This window comes from Neolamprologus brichardi, chromosome 18 (genome assembly GCF_056152115.1).
Source record: "Neolamprologus brichardi isolate AB-2024 chromosome 18, ASM5615211v1, whole genome shotgun sequence".
NCBI classification, from domain to species: Eukaryota; Metazoa; Chordata; class Actinopteri; order Cichliformes; family Cichlidae; genus Neolamprologus; species Neolamprologus brichardi.
The window spans coordinates 31,261,741-31,283,554 of record NC_142121.1 but is presented as its reverse complement, the minus strand read 5'-3'; the positions used below and the strand labels follow the sequence as shown (position 1 = coordinate 31,283,554).

At 38.6% G+C, this 21,814-nt stretch overlaps 3 protein-coding genes across 3 annotated transcripts; all 3 read left to right on the top strand.

Annotated features, from left to right (window-relative positions):
• Positions 1–227: 227 nt before the first annotated feature.
• On the top strand, positions 228–2,188 carry LOC148097817 (uncharacterized). Its single transcript, XM_087831826.1, has one exon. It carries the CDS (start codon positions 269–271, stop codon positions 1,772–1,774), a length of 1,506 nt encoding a protein of 501 aa, XP_087687952.1. The 5' UTR covers positions 228–268; the 3' UTR covers positions 1,775–2,188.
• Positions 2,189–8,377: 6,189 nt separating this feature from the next.
• LOC148097816 (uncharacterized) lies at positions 8,378–10,312 on the top strand. The gene has a single exon (XM_087831940.1). It carries the CDS (start codon positions 8,430–8,432, stop codon positions 9,933–9,935), a length of 1,506 nt encoding a protein of 501 aa, XP_087688066.1. The 5' UTR covers positions 8,378–8,429; the 3' UTR covers positions 9,936–10,312.
• A 4,713-nt stretch (positions 10,313–15,025) lies between these two features.
• LOC148097815 (uncharacterized) lies at positions 15,026–16,937 on the top strand. Its single transcript, XM_087831944.1, has one exon. The coding sequence runs from the start codon at positions 15,062–15,064 to the stop codon at positions 16,565–16,567; it is 1,506 nt and encodes a 501-aa protein (XP_087688070.1). The 5' UTR covers positions 15,026–15,061; the 3' UTR covers positions 16,568–16,937.
• The last annotated feature ends 4,877 nt before the right edge of the window (positions 16,938–21,814 follow it).

Here is a 21,814-nt window from a genome sequence, read left to right as displayed (position 1 = left end):
GTCAGGGTTTTTTTTAACAACCATTTAAAAAACATATTTTGCTTTTGTTTTATTTTTTACTGCAATTCCTGTAGAGTAGCTTTTATAGTGTTAATTCAGTATGTGCTACAAAATAAAAGCCTTTCCTTTACAGTAGCTTTGTGGGTATTTTATTTTGAAGTGTTCCAATCATGGAACTTCAAAGGAACAGCCTGTGATGTCAGAGTGCACATTCTACTGGAAAACCCTTAAATAGGAGAGACATTCAACCAACTTTAGTGGATCTCGGATGGCAGAAACACAAAACAACCTGGTTGTTATAACAAAGACAAGGCAGACGCAGAGAAACGCAGACGCAAACGTTGACGCATCTACAATGGCAGAAGCAAAAATCGAAATGGTCATCACACCTGAGCTTGAAAAAGCCGCACAAACAAATCCTGAAAAATCTCCTGTGGCACAACCACAAAAGGAAATGGTTGTGAAACCAAAGAAACAAAAAAAGCAAAAACAGAAAAGAGTGGCTGAAGAACCAAGAAGACCAATTACTCGGGCATATGCTCGGGCTCTTCTTGAAGCTCAAAACAGCATGGGTGATGGAGCAAACCCCAAAAATCAAGAAATGCAAGAAAACACTGAAGCCGCTTCTGAAAGGGAAAAAGCTGAATCCCTCACCATTTCAAATGTAAAGGTGGACATGGAGAGAGAGGGAAAAGTGAAGAACCCCAGCAGACCAAACCCTGGGCCTAATGGAGGGACTTGGCCATATCAACCCAATCCCACATTTAGACCCCATCAGGGCAGTGTCCAGTTTAATCCCTGGCACGAGATTGCTGCTCTCAGAGAGCAACTGGAAGCCTCCCAATACCATCAGAACTACCTTTACTGGAAAATGGTAGGTGCAAACAAGAGGGCCTCTTATCACCAGTTTCAGGTGAACAAACTTCATGAACAAATGCACGAGAACAAGAGAAATCATGAGGAAACAATTAAAGACCTCATAGAGCAGCTAGAGGAGGCTTCTAGTAATAAGCCCAATGACATCAGTGAGACAGAGGCTCTCACAAATGCCAATGAAGCTATTGTCTTACTGGATGAAGTGATGGTTACCCTGCAGGACCAAATCAGCCACCCTACCACAGAGCAGTGTGTGGAGTCTGCCACTCCAACCACAGAGGCTTCACACACTGACTGTGTAGGACTGATGTCCTCTAAGGAGGCTGAATTTGAGGTCCAATGTAGGATTCAGCAAGAGCAGATTGAGATGCTCCAGAAACAGCTCCTAGCAGCTCAAAATCAGCTCGAAGAGCAGGCCATTAAACATAGGCAGGAGCAGGAGACACTCAACCTGGAAATCAGTGACCTGAAATCCCAGCTCTGCCCCAACAAGGCCCTTCATGATTTGAAGGTTGAGGAGCCAGAAGAACAAAATTCCACCAGTGCAAGTGTAATGCATAAATGTGAGCCTCTGAAAGAAAATGAGACTGGAGAACAGGAGAAGATGGAAAAAGAGGACTCACTGCCATCCACTGCAATGTCTCTGCAGGAGCCTCAGAAAGAAAGAGACGCCACACAACAACAGAAGATAGAAAAAGAGGACTCGCCTGCATTGTCTGTGCAGGAATCTTTGCAAAGTCTACCTGACAAACAGAAAATGCTCACTGTGAAGGTGGCTGAACTCGAGACTGAAGTTAAGAGCCTGCCAGAGGTTCAGCCAAGTAAGAAGAAGAAGAAGAAGAAGCAGAACTGTCTGCGTCCCCAATTTCACCTAATTGGTCTCAACATCAAGTCCTAAAAAATCACATTTATATACAACTAAATTGTCAGTGAACCCCGCTCGGTCGAGACAGAAGGCCACCCCTTCCTGAGCCCGGTTCTGTCAGAGGTTTCTCCCCTATTGAGAGGGAGTTTTTCCTCTCCACTGTCGCCAAGTGCTTGCTCATGGGGGATTTGGGGGCTTTTTTTAACACCAACCACTGATAAGCTCACTGACATCAAATTTAAGACTCAGCAAATATATAAATGGATGAGGAATCATCCATTTAAAACATGTTTGCTGAGTCATATTTAGTTGTATAGAAATATGATTTCTGGGACACTAAGGCCAATCACAGACTAATTTGGACAATTGGTAAAAAAAATAAATTGTAAAAATTAAAAAGAAATAGATGTGTCATTGTTTCATATAGATTTCAAATAACATGCCATTTGATGTCAAAATATTTTTGTTACATATGCAGTGCTTGTGGTCTTCTATTCTTATAATTCTGTTCATTTGATGAGTATATCCTTCTGCCTTGCTTCACATATTTACTGCTGCTTGGCTAGTTTTAGTCATGCTAGCATCAGCACAGGTAGAAACAGATACACATCAGAGACATCACATGTAGCTTGTGTTTATGTTCAGAGTGACATCTGATAAAAGCAGGGAGCAAAGCACTGAGCAGCATATCAGTCAGCACAGAAAACAAATGCCATAAATGTCATTAATTAGGCTGGAATAATTTGCTTGTAGTGGGTTGTGTTGTAAGTGCTTTACATTTCAGCATGACATCCTGTATGTGTCCTACACTGAGGACATTCACTGGTCATTTTCTTAAAACGGAGCTAAAGATAAAAACAAAACAAAACCAAACTTTCATAAGAAATCTTTATTCTGCAGTAAGGAACATTAAAAACCTAATAATGTTATCATTAAAAATATTAAAATGTGAAGTAATCATAATTTTTGCACAAAATCAAAATAATCTGTTTATGCAATACCAGGTGCTGTAACCTTTTCCACTCTGTTATGCTCAATCGCTGCATCTTCATGTAAGACACGTTTGTTTGTGTGATCTTTAAAGCTGTTCATCTAAAAAGTTATGAAATCTAGGATTTGGAATGCTGATTTCTTCAAGCTGCAGCAAAATGTATGTTTGATACATTCAGTCATGAGTTTTTTATACTGTTATTATTCCTTTTAAGAGTATCTGGAATATGCACTTTTTACAGTGGCCATGTTACACAGTACACTGCTCAAATGTAGGTAATGTTAGACACGAGTCTCCTGGAATTAGACCTCAGTACTGTTAAAGTTGAGTTACTGACCCGTTGCTGTGTCAATAAAAGTGCAAGAAATAAGAGTGCTTCTGGTGTCTTGCTTTAAGATAAAGTCCCATATTTTTTGTAGCTTTTTGAACAGATGGTGTCTTATTCTCAGCAATTTTTTCCAATTATTGTTCTGAGTTGAGATTTAATTCTTATATTTAACTCAATCAAGAAAGAAACAATTCGGTCTCTTTCCTTGTAATAAGTCAAATTTTCTTCAATTAAGCATAAATTTTAGACAGTTTTGTCTAAGGCATAGATTCATTTGCTAGTTTTAACTATTCTGTTCAAGCAACCTTTGCTCACCCCATGTTTTCTCAAAACAAGAAACTATTGTCAGATTTAAGACTATTTGGCTTGTTTCAGGTATAACTATTTTTGCAGTGCAGGATCTCGGTCAGGGTGGTACACTGCAAAAACTCAAACTCTTACCAAGTATATTTATCTTGTTTTTAGTCAAAATATCTAATTACACTTAAAATACGAGAAATCAGCTACAGAGTAACATTTCAGTGAGATATAGGAACTTGTGAAAAAGTCCTGAAAACATATTGTTTTGAGTCATATCTCACATGAAACAAGCTTTTTTGGCATGTCATAAATGTTTTAAGCTGCTGTGTTATCTGTTAAAGATGAATCATCTTGTTAAGCACAGTGTGTTTATAATTCTTACATACCAGTCAAACCATGTCAATGTGAAACTGAAAAAGAGGCAAAACGCTGAAATTATGTTTCCCTCTCAGTTGTGTTGCGCTGAACAGATTACGCCAAATGTAAAATAAAAAGTAAATAGAACATTCAATTTCTTGCCAGTGTTTAAAAACATTATTTCAGCCCCCATATCCACAAAAAACTCAAGAATGCTGTTTGATGATGTCTGTGAGATCATACTTCACTGAAATGTATTTGCTGTTATTAAAGTTTGCATAGTAGTATGCTGTATAACCAACAAGATTTCCAGCATCCACAAAAATATTTTCCTGAGCTAGACAGGGAACTTCTACCTCATAAGCTAAATATTAACGACATACAGTTAGAAAAATAGTTTGACGTTTAAGATGGGGGAACTAGGAGCTGGATTTACTGAGGTAGCTGTAAATTTTGGGAAGACGAGCATAAACAACCCAGACAAACAAGCTCTACATAGCAACATCAAAAAACTAAGAAGGCAGAAGTCAACTTCCTCCCCAGTTTCCCAAGAGGAGAAGATCCTGCCTTGAAGAAACAAGACTGAAAATTGTAGCTAAAGTAAAGATTTGTGATAACCCTCTTGTCCTCATTGGCACGGCGTTTGTGGGATCCTGAAACGCTGGTCTGCCCTCAAAATGAGTCACAGGTGAAAATGCTGGAGCAGACGTATAGCCTTTCATTCATTTTTATGTGACTGTGGTTACTTGGTCAAGTGATGTCCTGGGTCAGTTCTTCAGGATTTACGACCTCCGGGCTAGTTTTTTTTTTTCCTCATTTCTTGATGCCTAAAAAGTAGCACAATGCTTGTGTTAATTAGTATCCAGAGTAAGTCATTATTTATTATTTTCTTTCACTGAAGGAGCAAGTTGAAGTCCATGTATGACATGCTGCCGTCCTCTGGTCTCTGTCCTATCTGCCGGTCTTGTCACGGTTCTGGGTCAGTTTCGACCCAGTATTTTGAGTTTTGGATTGTTAGTTTATTTTTGAATAATTGTCGTGGTTTTGGGTGCTATGAGGATTATTATTATTATTATTATTATTATTATTAATATTTTTATTATTATAATGATTATTATTATTAGAATTCTATGTTTCTGTTTATTCATGTTAAGGATTTGTTCTCGGTTGTATCTCACATTTAGTTTAGTTCAGGTTCCATGTGTCATTCTGTTTGTCTGTCTCTCAGGTCTGCGTCTTGGTGTAGTGTTCTCGTTTCCTGTTTTATTGTGAAGGTTTGCGTCTCATGTGAGTGTGTTCAGTTTTCCCTCTGTCTCGTCTTGTTGATTATTCCCAGCTGTGTCCACCACCTGTGTGTATTTAAGTCGTGTCCTCTGTCATCGTAGTTGCTGGTCCGTCTGTGTTTCCACCATGTTTCATCTGTGTGTTCCCTGCCGTCACCATCTTGTGCCGTCGTCCGCCTTGCTTCATGTTTGAGTTCCGGTTCGTATTCAGTAGTTTAGTTGTCTCCAGTATAGTTTAGTGTGATCTCTGTTTCCGTTTTTCCACTGGCGCATTGTGTTAAATAAACCACCTTCACTCCTCCACTACTGCCTGCGATTGGATCCTCATTTATTATTTTTATACGGCTCATCTCACTCGCCGTGACAGGTCTTGTCATTACATGCTGTATGCTGCTTTAAAAGCACAGCATGGGAGAATAACACAAACCTAAGACAGCACTTCTGTTAAACATCATGCGACTGCAGATCCTTTAATATGTTTAGATTTTTGCCCTAAAAATGTAAGACTTGATATCTTAATGATTTAGTTGATCCTTCATTTAGGAACATATTTCCTAAAGTTTACAAAATATATTTTTAATTGTGTTAACAATGTAATTCCTAAAGTTTACACAACATTTTTTTTTTTGTTTTGCCAATCAAAGTCTAGAAAAAGTACCCTTTATAGTTTTCATAAGGTGCTCCCTGTTGTATTAATGAATGTTTACACAATGTTGATTTTCAAATAACTTTATTGTGTTCAAACACAACTGCACCACTGACAATGTTTTGAGATGAGCCATTTTTAACATACTGACAACATTCAGCCACAAATAAAGTCCTTTTCCAAAAACAAAAAGTCACATTTTTGTAATAAATGTTACTCATCCAAATTTAAAGGTGTGGTGTTATCAGTCAAACCTATCTTGACTGATAGTCACTAACAAACAGATCAAAACATAAGATGGCAGGATGTGAACTCTTCTATCTGGTTTCCATACAGCAAACAAATGTGTACTTGAGTTCTTTGGGAAACTCCATGTTGAGCCCATAAAGTAGGCCAAACGGGTAGGCAAAGGCAGTGGGAAGGTCCGGCAGATCATCAAGAATAATGTCCTCTTCCAAAACAATGGCAGTGTTGACCCCTGTGGACTGCAAGGGGTCCAGAACAGTAAGGATGCCCACCGTAACACCTCGGGTTGCCCTCTCAACTGGATCTGTATCCTATGCAAAATTAACAACAGCACATATAAGTCTCTGTAAACCAAAACTGAAGACTCCACCACCCCGTTCACACAGAAACTAAACCACATATTTTATTGGCTAAATATGATTTGAACAAATTAAACAACATGGCAGCGGGCGCCCCCGAAATTATTTTATTTTTAAAAGCTGCGGGGGGTTTGCCGCCGTTGGTCCTCAACCATGAGCGAGCTAGCCTATTTTGGTATGGCGGCCACAACCTGCACTTCGTGAAATACACGTAGGGGGTGTCGCGGAGGCTTATCAGACATGAGCACGCCTGCTTGGTAGGGATGCTTGTCGGATTTACATTGTTTTGTGACATGGCGATATTTATACGAAACTTTAAAGCACTATTTTATGATGGAAAACATTCAAGTTGCTAACGAGGGCATTCAAGCAGCATGATTGAGTAGAACAGTCTAGGGGGAATCTTAAATGAGGTAGTAAACACATATAAATGCACATTAAAAGAAACATTACTTGCCTTCAGAAAGTTGACATGAACACCTTAGCTGCATCCAGCTCCTGGTGTAAAAAGCCTCGTGTTCGCCTTAAGGCAGATGGCCAGGTGGCTTTCAGTCCTTGCAAAAGTGCAAAGTAGACCCCGTAGTATCCAAAACGTTAAAGGATTAGTTGAAACCCTTAAAGTATTTGAGTTTATGGGGCAACTCAGCTTTTATTGTTGAATTGTGAAAGCAAAGCAATTGCAAGTTTGATTTTTTACAGTGGTAGAAGCTATAATGGAAAGTAATGTCTTTGTCAGACATTGATGCAAACACAGAAAATATCAATTTTGATCACTGATTTGGGGGATTAAAAATTGGAAATGGAACTTATACTGTGTGTTTGAAAACAGTGTAACATAGATTATATGAACATGGATTAACATCAGTTCATTGGTGTATTCTCTTTTCTTTTTTAATAGGAAATGGCAGTTCGGACTACTCGTCCTACTTCATGTCCATACCTCCCAAGACATTGTGAAAAATGACGTTATCTTCACATCCACAGTTAGTGGATGAGTTGTGTCAGAAGCAAGTGTAATTTTGGGAACATTTTCTTCGTACCAAATAAAATATTCCTAGAAACATTTGACTGCAAGCACAACAGATGTCTATTGTGCTGTTCATAAGAAATATTTTTTCTGCAAAAGGGACGTTAAAAACTTCATATTATTATCATTAAAAATATTAAAATGTAATATTCAGCGGGCGCTGCTGCTCACTCAGTGAAGGCAGCATCAACAATTATCAATGAGATCGTAACAGTTGGGGATTTTGATCACAGATGTATATGACAACTCAGGTTTGTGGCATTAAATTTGTATTCTAATTTTAAAAATGTAATACATATACATATAATACAATTTATAATAGACACCTTTCAAAACATAGCCTACACCTGATTCTCATACCGGCATTAGTTTACTGATAATGTTGAAATTGTGGGGGGGAAAGCAGATCAGCAAATCTGTAGCTGCCAGCTCCCCTCTAGGCTTCACCTCTGCAAAAGCTGTGTCTCTGAACTTGACCTCAACAGTGTTTGTGGTCTCATAAGGTCTACTGTCAATTTTAGTTTGCATACTTCGATTGTTCAAATATATTATGCTAAATATAGACAGATTTTTCCACAATGGATATGATAGTAAGAGTTAGTAAACTTCTATTAAAGTCTCCCTCTGCAGCCTGTTGTTTCTTAGATTCAGCAATGAAACTGAATTTAAAAAAAATCATAGATGACATTCTGTCACCTCGGCAACCACCAAGATCCCACTGACTACAGACATTCAGTAACTCTCATTGGATAGTGTCAATAAATATCTTTCACTAAATATGAAAGTTTTCTACCTGTCCTTGTTTAAATTATGAAAAAAGTTATTATGTGTGAGAATCTGTTGAATGTCGAATACGTTTCCACTAAACAGTTGTCTTTTACTTTGGTTAGGGTTTTTTAACAACCATTTAAAAAACATATTTTGCTTTTGTTTTATTTTTTACTGCAATTCCTGTAGAGTAGCTTTTATAGTGTTAATTCAGTATGTGCTACAAAATAAAAGCCTTTCCTTTACAGTAGGTTTGTGGGTATTTTATTTTGAAGTGTTCCAATCATGGCACTTCAAAGGAACAGCCTGTGATGTCAGAGTGCACATTCTACTGGAAAACCCTTAAATAGGAGAGACATTCAACCAACTTTAGTGGATCTCGGATGGCAGAAACACAAAACAACCTGGTTGTTATAACAAAGACAAGGCAGACGCAGAGAAACGCAGACGCAAACGCTGACGCATCTACAATGGCAGAAGCAAAAATCGAAATGGTCATCACACCTGAGCTTGAAAAAGCCGCACAACCAAATCCTGAAAAGTCTCCTGTGGTACAACCACAAAAGGAAATGGTTGTGAAACCAAAGAAACAAAAAAAGCAAAAACAGAAAAGAGTGGCTGAAGAACCAAGAAGACCAATTACTCGGGCATATGCTCGTGCTCTTCTTGAAGCTCAAAACAGCATGGGTGATGGAGCAAACCCCAAAAATCAAAAAATGCAAGAAAACACTGAAGCCGCTTCTGAAAGGGAAAAAGCTGAATCCCTCACCATTAAAAATGTAAAGGTGGACATGGAGAGAGAGGGAAAAGTGAAGAACCCCAGCAGACCAAACCCTGGGCCTAATGGAGGGACTTGGCCATATCAACCCAATCCCACATTTAGACCCCATCAGGGCAGTGTCCAGTTTAATCCCTGGCACGAGATTGCTGCCCTCAGAGAGCAACTGGAAGCCTCCCAATACCATCAGAACTACCTTTACTGGAAAATGGTAGGTGCAAACAAGAGGGCCTCTTATCACCAGTTTCAGGTGAACAAACTTCATGAACAAATGCACGAGAACAAGAGAAATCATGAGGAAACAATTAAAGACCTCATAGAGCAGCTAGAGGAGGCTTCTAGTAATAAGCCCAATGACATCAGTGAGACAGAGGCTCTCACAAATGCCAATGAAGCTATTGTCTTACTGGATGAAGTGATGGTTACCCTGCAGGACCAAATCAGCCACCCTACCACAGAGCAGTGTGTGGAGTCTGTCACTCCAACCACAGAGGCTTCACACACTGACTGTGTAGGACTGATGTCCTCTAAGGAGGCTGAATTTGAGGTCCAATGTAGGATTCAGCAAGAGCAGATTGAGATGCTCCAGAAACAGCTCCTAGCAGCTCAAAATCAGCTCGAAGAGCAGGCCATTAAACATAGGCAGGAGCAGGAGACACTCAACCTGGAAATCAGTGACCTGAAATCCCAGCTCTGCCCCAACAAGGCCCTTCATGATTTGAAGGTTGAGGAGCCAGAAGAACAAAATTCCACCAATGCAAGTGAAATGCATAAATGTGAGCCTCTGAAAGAAAACGAGACTGGAGAACAGGAGAAGATGGAAAAAGAGGACTCACTGCCATCCACTGCAATGTCTCTGCAGGAGCCTCAGAAAGAAAGAGACGCCACACAACAACAGAAGATAGAAAAAGAGGACTCGCCTGCATTGTCTGTGCAGGAATCTTTGCAAAGTCTACCTGACAAACAGAAAATGCTCACTGTGAAGGTGGCTGAACTCGAGACTGAAGTTAAGAGCCTGCCAGAGGTTCAGCCAAGTAAGAAGAAGAAGAAGAAGAAGCAGAACTGTCTGCGTCCCCAATTTCACCTAATTGGTCTCAACATCAAGTCCTAAAAAATCACATTTATATACAACTAAATTGTCAGTGAACATTTGAACCCCACTTGGTCGAGACAGAAGGCCACCCCTTCCTGAGCCCGGTTCTGTCAGAGGTTTCTCCCCTATTAAGAGGGAGTTTTTCCTCTCCACTGTTGCCAAGTGCTTGCTCATGGGGGATTTGGGGGCTTTTTTAACACCAACCACTGATAAGCTCACTGATGTCAAATTTAAGACTCAGCAAATATATAAATGGATGAGGAATCATCCATTTAAAACATGTTTGCTGAGTCATATTTAGTTGTATAGAAATATGATTTCTGGGACACTAAGGCCAATCACAGACTAATTTGGACAACTGGTAAAAAAAATAAATTGTAAAAATTAAAAAGAAATAGATGTGTCATTGTTTCATATAGATTTCAAATAACATGCCATTTGATGTCAAAATATTTTTGTTACATATGCAGTGCTTGTGGTCTTCTATTCTTATAATTCTGTTCATTTGATGAGTATATCCTTCTGCCTTGCTTCACATATTTACTGCTGCTTGGCTAGTTTTAGTCATGCTAGCATCAGCACAGGTAGAAACACATACACATCAGAGACATCACATGTAGCTTGTGTTTATGTTCAGAGTGACATCTGATAAAAGCAGGGAGCAAAGCACTGAGCAGCATATCAGTCAGCACAGAAAACAAATGCCATAAATGTCATTAATTAGGCTGGAATAATTTGCTTGTAGTGGGTTGTGTTGTAAGTGCTTTACATTTCAGCATGACATCCTGTATGTGTCCTACACTGAGGACATTCTAACAAACACTGGTCATTTTCTTAAAACGGAGCTAAAGATAAAAACAAAACAAAACCAAACTTTCATAAGAAATCTTTATTCTGCAGTAAGGGACATTAAAAACCTAATAATGTTATCATTAAAAATATTAAAATGTGAAGTAATCATAATTTTTGCACAAAATCAAAATAATCTGTTTATGCAATACCAGGTGCTGTAACCTTTTCCACTCTGTTATGCTCAATCGCTGCATCTTCATGTAAGACACGTTTGTTTGTGTGATCTTTAAAGCTGTTCTTCTACAAAGTTATGAAATCTAGGATTTGGAATGCTGATTTCTTCAAGCTGCAGCAAAATGTATGTTTGATACATTCAGTCATGAGTTTTTTATACTGTTATTATTCCTGTTAACAGTATCTGGAATATGCACTTTTTACAGTGGCCATGTTACACAGTACCCTGTGCCAAATGTAAAATAAAAAGTAAATAGAACATTCAATTTCTTGCCAGCTTTTAAAAACATTATTTCAGCCCCATATTCACAAAAAACTCAACAATGCTGTTTGATGATGTCTGTGAGATCATACTTCACTGAAATGTATTTGCTGTTATTAAAGTTTGCATAGTAGTATGCTGTATAACCAACAAGATTTCCAGCATCCACAAAAATATTTTCCTGAGCTAGACAGGGAACTTCTACCTCATAAGCTAAATATTAACGACATACAGTTAGAAAAATAGTTTGACGTTTAAGATGGGGGAACTAGGGGCTGGATTTACTGAGGTAGCTGTAAATTTTGGGAAGACGAGCATAAACAACCCAGACAAACAAGCTCTACATAGCAACATCAAAAAACTAAGAAGGCAGAAGTCAACTTCCTCCCCAGTTTCCCAAGAGGAGAAGATCCTGCCTTGAAGAAACAAGACTGAAAATTGTAGCTAAAGTAAAGATTTGTGATAACCCTCTTGTCCTCATTGGCACGGCGTTTGTGGGATCCTGAAACGCTGGTCTGCCCTCAAAATGAGTCACAGGTGAAAATGCTGGAGCAGACGTATAGCCTTTCATTCATTTTTATGTGACTGTGGTTACTTGGTCAAGTGATGTCCTGGGTCAGTTCTTCAGGATTTACGACCTCCGGGCTAGTTTTTTTTTTCCTTATTTCTTGATGCCAAAAAAGTAGCACAATGCTTGTGTTAATTAGTATCCAGAGTAAGTCATTATTTATTATTTTCTTTCACTGAAGGAGCAAGTTGAAGTCCATGTATGACATGCTGCCGTCCTATCTGCCGGTCTTGTCATTACATGCTGTATGCTGCTTTAAAAGCACAGCATGGGAGAATAACACAAACCTAAGACAGCACTTCTGTTAAACATCATGCGACTGCAGATCCTTTAATATGTTTAGATTTTTGCCCTAAAAATGTAAGACTTGATATCTTAATGATTTAGTTGATCCTTCATTTAGGAACATATTTCCTAAAGTTTACAAAATATATTTTTAATTGTGTTAACAATGTAATTCCTAAAGTTTACACAACATATTTTTTTTGTTTTGCCAATCAAAGTCTAGAAAAAGTATCCTTTATAGTTTTCATAAGGTGCTCCCTGCTGTATTAATGAATGTTTACACAATGTTGATTTTCAAATAACTTTATTGTGTTCAAACACAACTGCACCACTGACAATGTTTTGAGATGAGCCATTTTTAACATACTGACAACATTCAGCCACAAATAAAGTCCTTTTCCAAAAACAAAAAGTCACATTTTTGTAATAAATGTTACTCATCCAAATTTAAAGGTGTGGTGTTATCAGTCAAACCTATCTTGACTGATAGTCACTAACAAACATATCAAAACATAAGATGGCAGGATGTGAACTCTTCTATCTGTTTTACATACAGCAAACAAATGTGTACTTGAGTTCTTTGGGAAACTCCATGTTGAGCCCATACAGTAGGCCAAACAGGTAGACAAAGGCAGTGGGAAGGTCTGGCAGATCATCAAGAATAATGTCCTCTTCCAAACAATGGCAGTGTTGACCCCTGTGGACTGCAAGGGGTCCAGAACAGTGAGGATGCCCACCGTAACACCTCGGGTTGCCCTCTCAACTGGATCTGTATCCTATGCAAAATTAACAACAGCACATATAAGTCTCTGTAAACCAAAACTGAAGACTCCACCACCCCGTTCACACAGAAACTAAACCACATATTTTATTGGCTAAATATGATTTGAACAAATTAAACAACATGGCAGCGGGCGCCCTGAAATTATTTTTTTTTTTAAAAGCTGCGGGGGGTTTGCCGCCGTTGGTCGTCAGTCATGAGCGAGCTAGCCTATTTTGGTATGGCGGCCACAACCTGCACTTTGTGAAATACACGTAGGGGGTGTCGCGGAGGCTTGTCAGACATGAGCACGCCTGTTTGGTAGGGATGCTTGTCGGATTTACATTGTTTTGTGACATGGCGATTTTTATACGAAAACTTTAAAGCACTATTTTATGATGGAAAACATTCAAGTTGCTCACGAGGGCATTCAAGCAGCACGATTGAGTAGAACAGTCTAGGGGGAATCTTAAATGAGGTAGTAAACACATATAAATGCACATTAAAAGAAACATTACTTGCCTTCAGAAAGTTGACATGAACACCTTAGCTGCATCCAGCTCCTGGTGTAAAAAGCCTCGTGTTCGCCTTAAGGCAGACGGCCAGGTGGCTTTCAGTCCTTGCAAAAGTGCAAAGTAAACCCCGTAGTATCCAAAACGTTAAAGGATTAGTTGAAACCCTTAAAGTATTTGAGTTTATGGGGCAACTCAGCTTTTATTGTTGAATTGTGAAAGCAAAGCAATTGCAAGTTTGATTTTTTACAGTGTAGTAGAAGCTATAATGGAAAGTAATGTCTTTGTCAGACATTGATGCAAACACAGAAAATATCAATTTTGATCACTGATTTGGGGGATTAAAAATTGGAAATGGAATTTATACCGTGTGTTTGAAAACAGTGTAACATAGATTATATGCACATGGATTAACATCAGTTCATTGGTGTATTCTCTTTTCTCTTTTTAATAGGAAATTGCAGCTCGGACTACTCGTCCTACTTCATTTCCATACCTCCCAAGACATTGTGAAAAATGACGTTATCTTCACATCCACAGTTAGTGGATGAGTTGTGTCAGAAGCAAGTGTAATTTTGGGAACATTTTCTTTGTACCAAATAAAATATTCCCAGAAACATTTGACTGCAAGCACAACAGATGTCTATTGTGCTGTTCATAAGAAATATTTTTTCTGCAAAAGGGACGTTAAAAACGTATTATTATCATTAAAAATCTTAAAATGTAATATTCAGCGGGCGCTGCTGCTCACTCAGTGGAGGCAGCATCAACAATTATCAATGAAATCGTAACAGTTGGGGATTTTGATCACAGATGTATATGACAACTCAGGTTTGTGGCATTAAATTTGTATTCTAATTTTAAAAATGTAACACATATACATATAATACTATTTATAATAGACACCTTTCAAAACATAGCCTACACCTGATTCTCATACATGCATTAGTTTACTGATAATGTTGAAATTGTGGGGGGAAAAGCAGATCAGCAAATCTGTAGCTGCCAGCTCCCCTCTAGGCTTCACCTCTGCAAAAGCTGTGTCTCTGAACTGGACCTCAACAGTGTTTGTGGTCTCATAAGGTCTACTGTCAATTTTAGTTTGCATACTTGGATTGTTCAAATATATTATGCTAAATATAGACAGATTTTTCCACAATGGATATGATAGTAAGAGTTATTAAACCTCTATTAAAGTCTCCCTCTGCAGCCTGTTGTTTATTAGATTCAGCAATGAAACTGAAATTAAAAAAAATCATAGATGACATTCTGTCACCTCGGCAACCACCAAGATCCCACTGCCTACAGACATTCAGTAACTCTCATTGGATAGTGTCAATAAATATCTTTCACTAAATATGAAAGTTTTCTACCTGTCCTTGTTTAAATTATGAAAAAAGTTATTATGTGTGAGAATCTGTTGAATGTCGAATATGTTTCCACTAAACAGTTGTCTTTTACTTTGGTTAGGGTTTTTTAACAACCATTTAAAAAACATATTTTGCTTTTGTTTTATTTTTTACTGCAATTCCTGTAGAGTAGCTTTTATAGTGTTAATTCAGTATGTGCTACAAAATAAAAGCCTTTCCTTTACAGTAGGTTTGTGGGTATTTTATTTTGAAGTGTTCCAATCATGGCACTTCAAAGGAACAGCCTGTGATGTCAGAGTGCACATTCTACTGGAAAACCCTTAAATAGGAGAGACATTCAACCAACTTTAGTGGATCTCGGATGGCAGAAACACAAAACAACCTGGTTGTTATAACAAAGACAAGGCAGACGCAGAGAAACGCAGACGCAAACGCTGATGCATCTACAATGGCAGAAGCAAAAATCGAAATGGTCATCACACCTGAGCTTGAAAAAGCCGCACAACAAAATCCTGAAAAGTCTCCTGTGGCACAACCACAAAAGGAAATGGTTGTGAAACCAAAGAAACAAAAAAAGCAAAAACAGAAAAGAGTGGCTGAAGAACCAAGAAGACCAATTACTCGGGCATATGCTCGGGCTCTTCTTGAAGCTCAAAACAGCATGGGTGATGGAGCAAACCCGAAAAATCAAGAAATGCAAGAAAACACTGAAGCCGCTTCTGAAAAGGAAAAAGCTGAATCCCTCACCATTTCAAATGTAAAGGTGGACATGGAGAGAGAGGGAAAAGTGAAGAACCCCAGCAGACCAAACCCTGGGCCTAATGGAGGGACTTGGCCATATCAACCCAATCCCACATTTAGACCCCATCAGGGCAGTGTCCAGTTTAATCCCTGGCACGAGATTGCTGCCCTCAGAGAGCAACTGGAAGCCTCCCAATACCATCAGAACTACCTTTACTGGAAAATGGTAGGTGCAAACAAGAGGGCCTCTTATCACCAGTTTCAGGTGAACAAACTTCATGAACAAATGCACGAGAACAAGAGAAATCATGAGGAAACAATTAAAGACCTCATAGAGCAGCTAGAGGAGGCTTCTAGTAATAAGCCCAATGACATCAGTGAGACAGAGGCTCTCACGAATGCCAATGAAGCTATTGTCTTACTGGATGAAGTGATGGTTACCCTGCAGGACCAAATCAGCCACCCTACCACAGAGCAGTGTGTGGAGTCTGCCACTCCAACCACAGAGGCTTCACACACTGACTGTGTAGGACTGATGTCCTCTAAGGAGGCTGAATTTGAGGTCCAATGTAGGATTCAGCAAGAGCAGATTGAGATGCTCCAGAAACAGCTCCTAGCAGCTCAAAATCAGCTCGAAGAGCAGGCCATTAAACATAGGCAGGAGCAGGAGACACTCAACCTGGAAATCAGTGACCTGAAATCCCAGCTCTGCCCCAACAAGGCCCTTCATGATTTGAAGGTTGAGGAGCCAGAAGAACAAAATTCCACCAATGCAAGTGAAATGCATAAATGTGAGCCTCTGAAAGAAAACGAGACTGGAGAACAGGAGAAGATGGAAAAAGAGGACTCACTGCCATCCACTGCAATGTCTCTGCAGGAGCCTCAGAAAGAAAGAGACGCCACACAACAACAGAAGATAGAAAAAGAGGACTCGCCTGCATTGTCTGTGCAGGAATCTTTGCAAAGTCTACCTGACAAACAGAAAATGCTCACTGTGAAGGTGGCTGAACTCGAGACTGAAGTTAAGAGCCTGCCAGAGGTTCAGCCAAGTAAGAAGAAGAAGAAGAAGAAGCAGAACTGTCTGCGTCCCCAATTTCACCTAATTGGTCTCAACATCAAGTCCTAAAAAATCACATTTATATACAACTAAATTGTCAGTGAACCCCACTCGGTCGAGACAGAAGGCCACCCCTTCCTGAGCCCGGTTCTGTCAGAGGTTTCTCCCCTATTAAGAGGGAGTTTTTCCTCTCCACTGTCGCCAAGTGCTTGCTCATGGGGGATTTGGGGGCTTTTTTAACACCAACCACTGATAAGCTCACTGACATCAAATTTAAGACTCAGCAAATATATGAATGGATGAAGAATCATCCATTTAAAACATGTTTGCTGAGTCATATTTAGTTGTATAGAAATATGATTTCTGGGACACTAAGGCCAATCACAGACTAATTTGGACAATTGGTAAAAAAAAATAAATTGTAAAAATTAAAAAGAAATAGATGTGTCATTGTTTCATATAGATTTCAAATAACATGCCATTTGATGTCAAAATATTTTTGTTACATATGCAGTGCTTGTGGTCTTATATTCTTATAATTCTGTTCATTTGATGAGTATATCCTTCTGCCTTGCTTCACATATTTACTGCTGCTTGGCTAGTTTTAGTCATGCTAGCATCAGCACAGGTAGAAACACATACACATCAGAGACATCACATGTAGCTTGTGTTTATGTTAAGAGTGACATCTGATAAAAGCAGGGAGCAAAGCACTGAGCAGCATATCAGTCAGCACAGAAAACAAATGCCATAAATGTCATTAATTAGGCTGGAATAATTTGCTTGTATTGTAAGTGCTTTACATTTCAGCATAACATCCTGTATGTGTCCTACACTGAGGACATTCTAAGAAAAGCTGGTCATTTTCTTAGAACGGAGCTAAAGATAAAACCAAAACAAAACAAAACTTTCATAAGAAATCTTTATTCTGCAGTAAGGAACATTAAAAACCTAATAATGTTATCATTAAAAATACTAAAATGTGAAGTAATCATAATTTTTGCACAAAATTGCAAAAAGGGATTTATCCAACTGTTTATCCAACTGTTTATACTGAGTACCAAGTAAATTCATCCATCTGATTTGGTATTAAATATTAGTAAAATGACAATGACCTTTTACATGAATTTTACAGCAGATAGTATCTATGAAATGTTACAATGAGATGTGATGTTTGGTGATGTTTTTGCTTCATCTAAGTCATTAGAGCTGGACAACTTCCAGATTTGACCCTAATACGTTCACAGCTCCTTAGCAGCTGTGCATTTACCATTTTAGACCATGTTTGAATATTGGTGTCATGATATAGAAAAAACTTGCCTCAAGTTTTTTTTAAACATTGTCACAGGGTTGGGTTACCATTACATGACTTAAACTTTAATTTGAACATAAAATGCGTAACCCGATTAATGTAAGTTGACGGAACATTCTTATTAATCAAGCCAACAAAACTTAATTTTGTTCAAAATGTTTAACATACAGATATAAGTTATTGTCAATTAGAATTTTTGATGTAATGAGTTTAATTGAGTTAAATGAATGTATTGGGTTACAGTGCAGATAATGCTGCATTTTGCACTGGAGTACACAGATTAGTCCTTGCAACACATGTTAGGCTATTTAAATGGTGCTCATGCTGAGTCCTCAATTTTGAAATAATGATTAGAAATGAAAAAAAAACTAATAAATAAACATGTGATAATTAGGGATTTAAAACATTTCATTTCTAGTGGACCATTTGGAATTCACCCAATTATCCTCAGTGTTCCCCTTTCACCACTTTCAGAGGAAACACTTTTAAGTATCCACTTTCAAATGATTTATTGTCGCCCTAATTATGGACCAATAGCTCCGTTTTGATTCATCGGTGCCATCTCTTCTTTTAAAGTCTCCGCGAGCCCATTAAGGATTTCCTCCTTCCATGCCCTTAATTTCATTGACAGCCATGTCTTCCCATCCTTCAAGGCAGCTATCAAAAAAGCAGCTGTGGTCTATATTTTCCACCTCTGCATCAGCAGGGGACTGAAGAAAGCGATCAAAAGGAAAGGACTCAAGACAGCTGGGTTATAAAACCCACTGAGTCTATAAGTCTGTAAAATATATTAAATTGTTATCTTGAGACCAAATGCGGTATTGTTTCTCATTCGTAAGCTCAGGCTTTTTGTGATGAAGTCTCTCATAGGAGTTTATCTTGACCTCTTATAGCTGCTACTCGATGGGGAATTGAGCCTAATAATAGAGAATGGGAAAATGCAATTATTGTGCCCCAGAGTTGGAGAAAAGCGAATGGAATACAAACAGCTATGAGAAAAGATGCCAACCCCAAAATCTATTGTGCATGCAGTGGAAACACTTCATTTTTTCATTATCGATGCATTAAGCACCTTCTTAGAGACACGCCTTTAGAGTCAAAGTGATATTTTTGTTCCGAGACGAAGTCAGCAATTTATTTGATTTGTTTCAATTTTCACTTTTTGATGGTATCTTCAGCACACGCACACACGCACAAAAATGGGAGGAAGCTTTTCTCTTGCAGGGAGAGCAGTCTTTCGGCATGCCGCGGTTTATGTTATTTGGCACCACATCTTTTGTCTGATTGCTCAAGATGATGGCTAAAGGAAGCAGGCGGACACAGGCTGGGAGTAGAGCAGACTGATGGATAGCGGATGAAAGAGGATGCTCACTGACCTGGAGGCATTTCAGGCAAGAAGTCAGGGAGACATAATAACCCCTGGTGTGCACAGAAATCAGTGAGTGATGGTGGAAAGCACTGTATTCAGTCTATACGATTAAAGTGCACAAAGCCCAACTCTATTATAACTCTATAATAAACCGGAGCTTTTTGGTTGTTGTTGTAATATGGAAAGACTAGAGGATAAAGCGGGTAATACCCCAGTAAGTATTTTAATAATAGTGAGAAAATCTGATTCACTTTTGGAAAACTTGTGTGTAGCTGAAGATTATAGCAGTCTGTCACTGCCTTCTTGCTTAAGCCACATTTAATCAGGATGCTGTAAAAACAAAAGAAAGCGTTATTGAAAGCTTTAAAGGACTGTCGTCGAAATGAAAACCAACGTCAAGAAGCACTTCTGCTATAAAGGCTGGAATGAAAGGCAATAAAGTTTCAAACTGTCATATAGTCTCCATGTCTTTTCAAGCAGCACTAACTCTGACTCTAACTACTAAGATGGGGTAAAATATATGCTCAAGTCCAGTTTAGAGCTCACATGTAAACATATTTGGAAAAGCAATGATACAGTTTGTATGAAATGGAGAGGTTGTTTCTACCCACTGGGCTTTTAGATGAAAATGCCCAATTATGAGAGCATTAGCATGCCATTTGTTGAGTAGTCTGGTGGGATGAGCCGGAAACTCTAATGGTGTTAAGACTTCAGGCTGAGCCAATAATAAAGCCACAGCGTTATGTAACTTGTGGAAGGAAAAGCTTTGAAACCTTAAAGTGGGACGAAGTCTGCGAACAAGCGTTTCTCTTCAATCAGATTTAACTTGCTGCAGTGATGATTTTTTTTATTAATTTCTTTAATTATTGAAATGTATTTTAAATTATTTAAATTTAATAGCGTTTGCCCGCACGTGTGTCATTCTGTCTGTTAACAAAACAGCTCCAAAAGTTTCCACAGAATTCTAATAAAGCTGTGGAGCGGTGTAGAGTGACAGTAATCAAGGTCTTCAGGGTCAGTCTACTGATTTATTGATCAAGATTTATAATTTAGAAGCTATGATTCTTACATTTGTGGTGTGTATTGTTTGATCATACCATAAAAAGACTCATAATATCCCGCAGCCTTTCTTTCAAGTTGACCCCAAATTGGGTTCGAACTTTGATGTACTGTCAACATAAAGAGAACGAGCTGTCTAGTAGTAAGTAAATAATAATATTATTTAATAAACTCCAGTATACAGTTATTTGCAGATCAATACCTATTACCTACTCCTACATACTGTTTGTGTAATCAAAGTAAACATCTGGCATGCTACTCTTATCTGATTTTTACTGCACTACAAGCTTAAAAAGATCAAAGAAAAGAAAATGAATATCTAGAAAATACAATACCATCCCCTTAAAAGTAAATGCTACCCAGAGGGTGAGCTGCTTCTTCTTGTTCTTTATTTTACTTACACAATACACATTTATTTCAACAAGATATTCGACTCAGTCAAATGACTGTTCTGTTCAGAACTAAATGTGTGAATGTACATCCATCTATCAATCTATCAATGAATCCATCATGATACTGGGTCTGTGATACAGTGTTTCTAAGTTTCTGGACATTATTATATTCTGTGATTCTTAGACTTGTGGTTATTTTTACGTCTTATATTTAGTATTTTTCGGTTTTGGTTCTTTGTGATTTTTGAGTTTTTCCTCCCCCAATGTCTAGTCTTCTCCTGTGTTTAATCAGTCTTCTTTTCATGTTAGTCTTGGTCTCTGTGTTTATCACACTTCCTGTTTTGTTTTGACAGTCTCTTGTACAGTGTGTTCAGTTTTGCTTTTCCTGTCCTGTTGGTCTGTATTACTTCCTGCTGTGTTCCCACCTGTTGCCCATTCTCTGGTCATCTGGTGTTTGTATTTAAGTCCTCAGTTTCCCTGTGTTCCATGTTGAGGATGATGTGTCCTTATTTGTTGTGTTTCCTAGTTCCTAATTCCCTGGCGTCCCCCTGGCATGGGTTTTTTGCCTTTATCTTTTAGTTCTGAGTATTTTGTTACAGCGATAAAGCTGCCTCTTTCAGTTCATCCCTTTGTGTTTGGGTCCTGCCTTACCTACCACACAGCCATACATGACTGTCTATCTCTCTGTCTATCAAGTTGTGACTCTTATCTTATTCTGTTAGTCACCTTTCTCACTCACTATGTGTTAGTAGACCTGTCTGGACTGAATCATACTTGTTATTAATCTCTGTCTCTCTTCCACAGCATGTCTTTTATCCTATCCTCTCACCCCAACCAGTCGCAGCAGATGGCCCCGCCCCTCCCTGAGCCTGGTTCTGCAGAGGTTTCTTCCTGTTAAAAGGGAGTTTTTCCTTCCTACTGTCATCAAAGCACTTGCTCATAGGGGTTCATATGCTTTTTTTTTCTCTGTATGTATTATTGTAGGGTCTGCCTTACAATATAAAGCGCCTTGAGGCGACTGCTCTTGTGATTTGGCGCTGTATAAATGAAATTGAATTGAATTGAAATGAATATTCATTTGAATAGCGGTTTCAACATATCTGCCTAAATAAATACCCAAAGGCGGCCCTGAGAGTCAAGAATTCTTTCTAGAAGGACTTAAAATGTTTAAAAATGGGGCTATT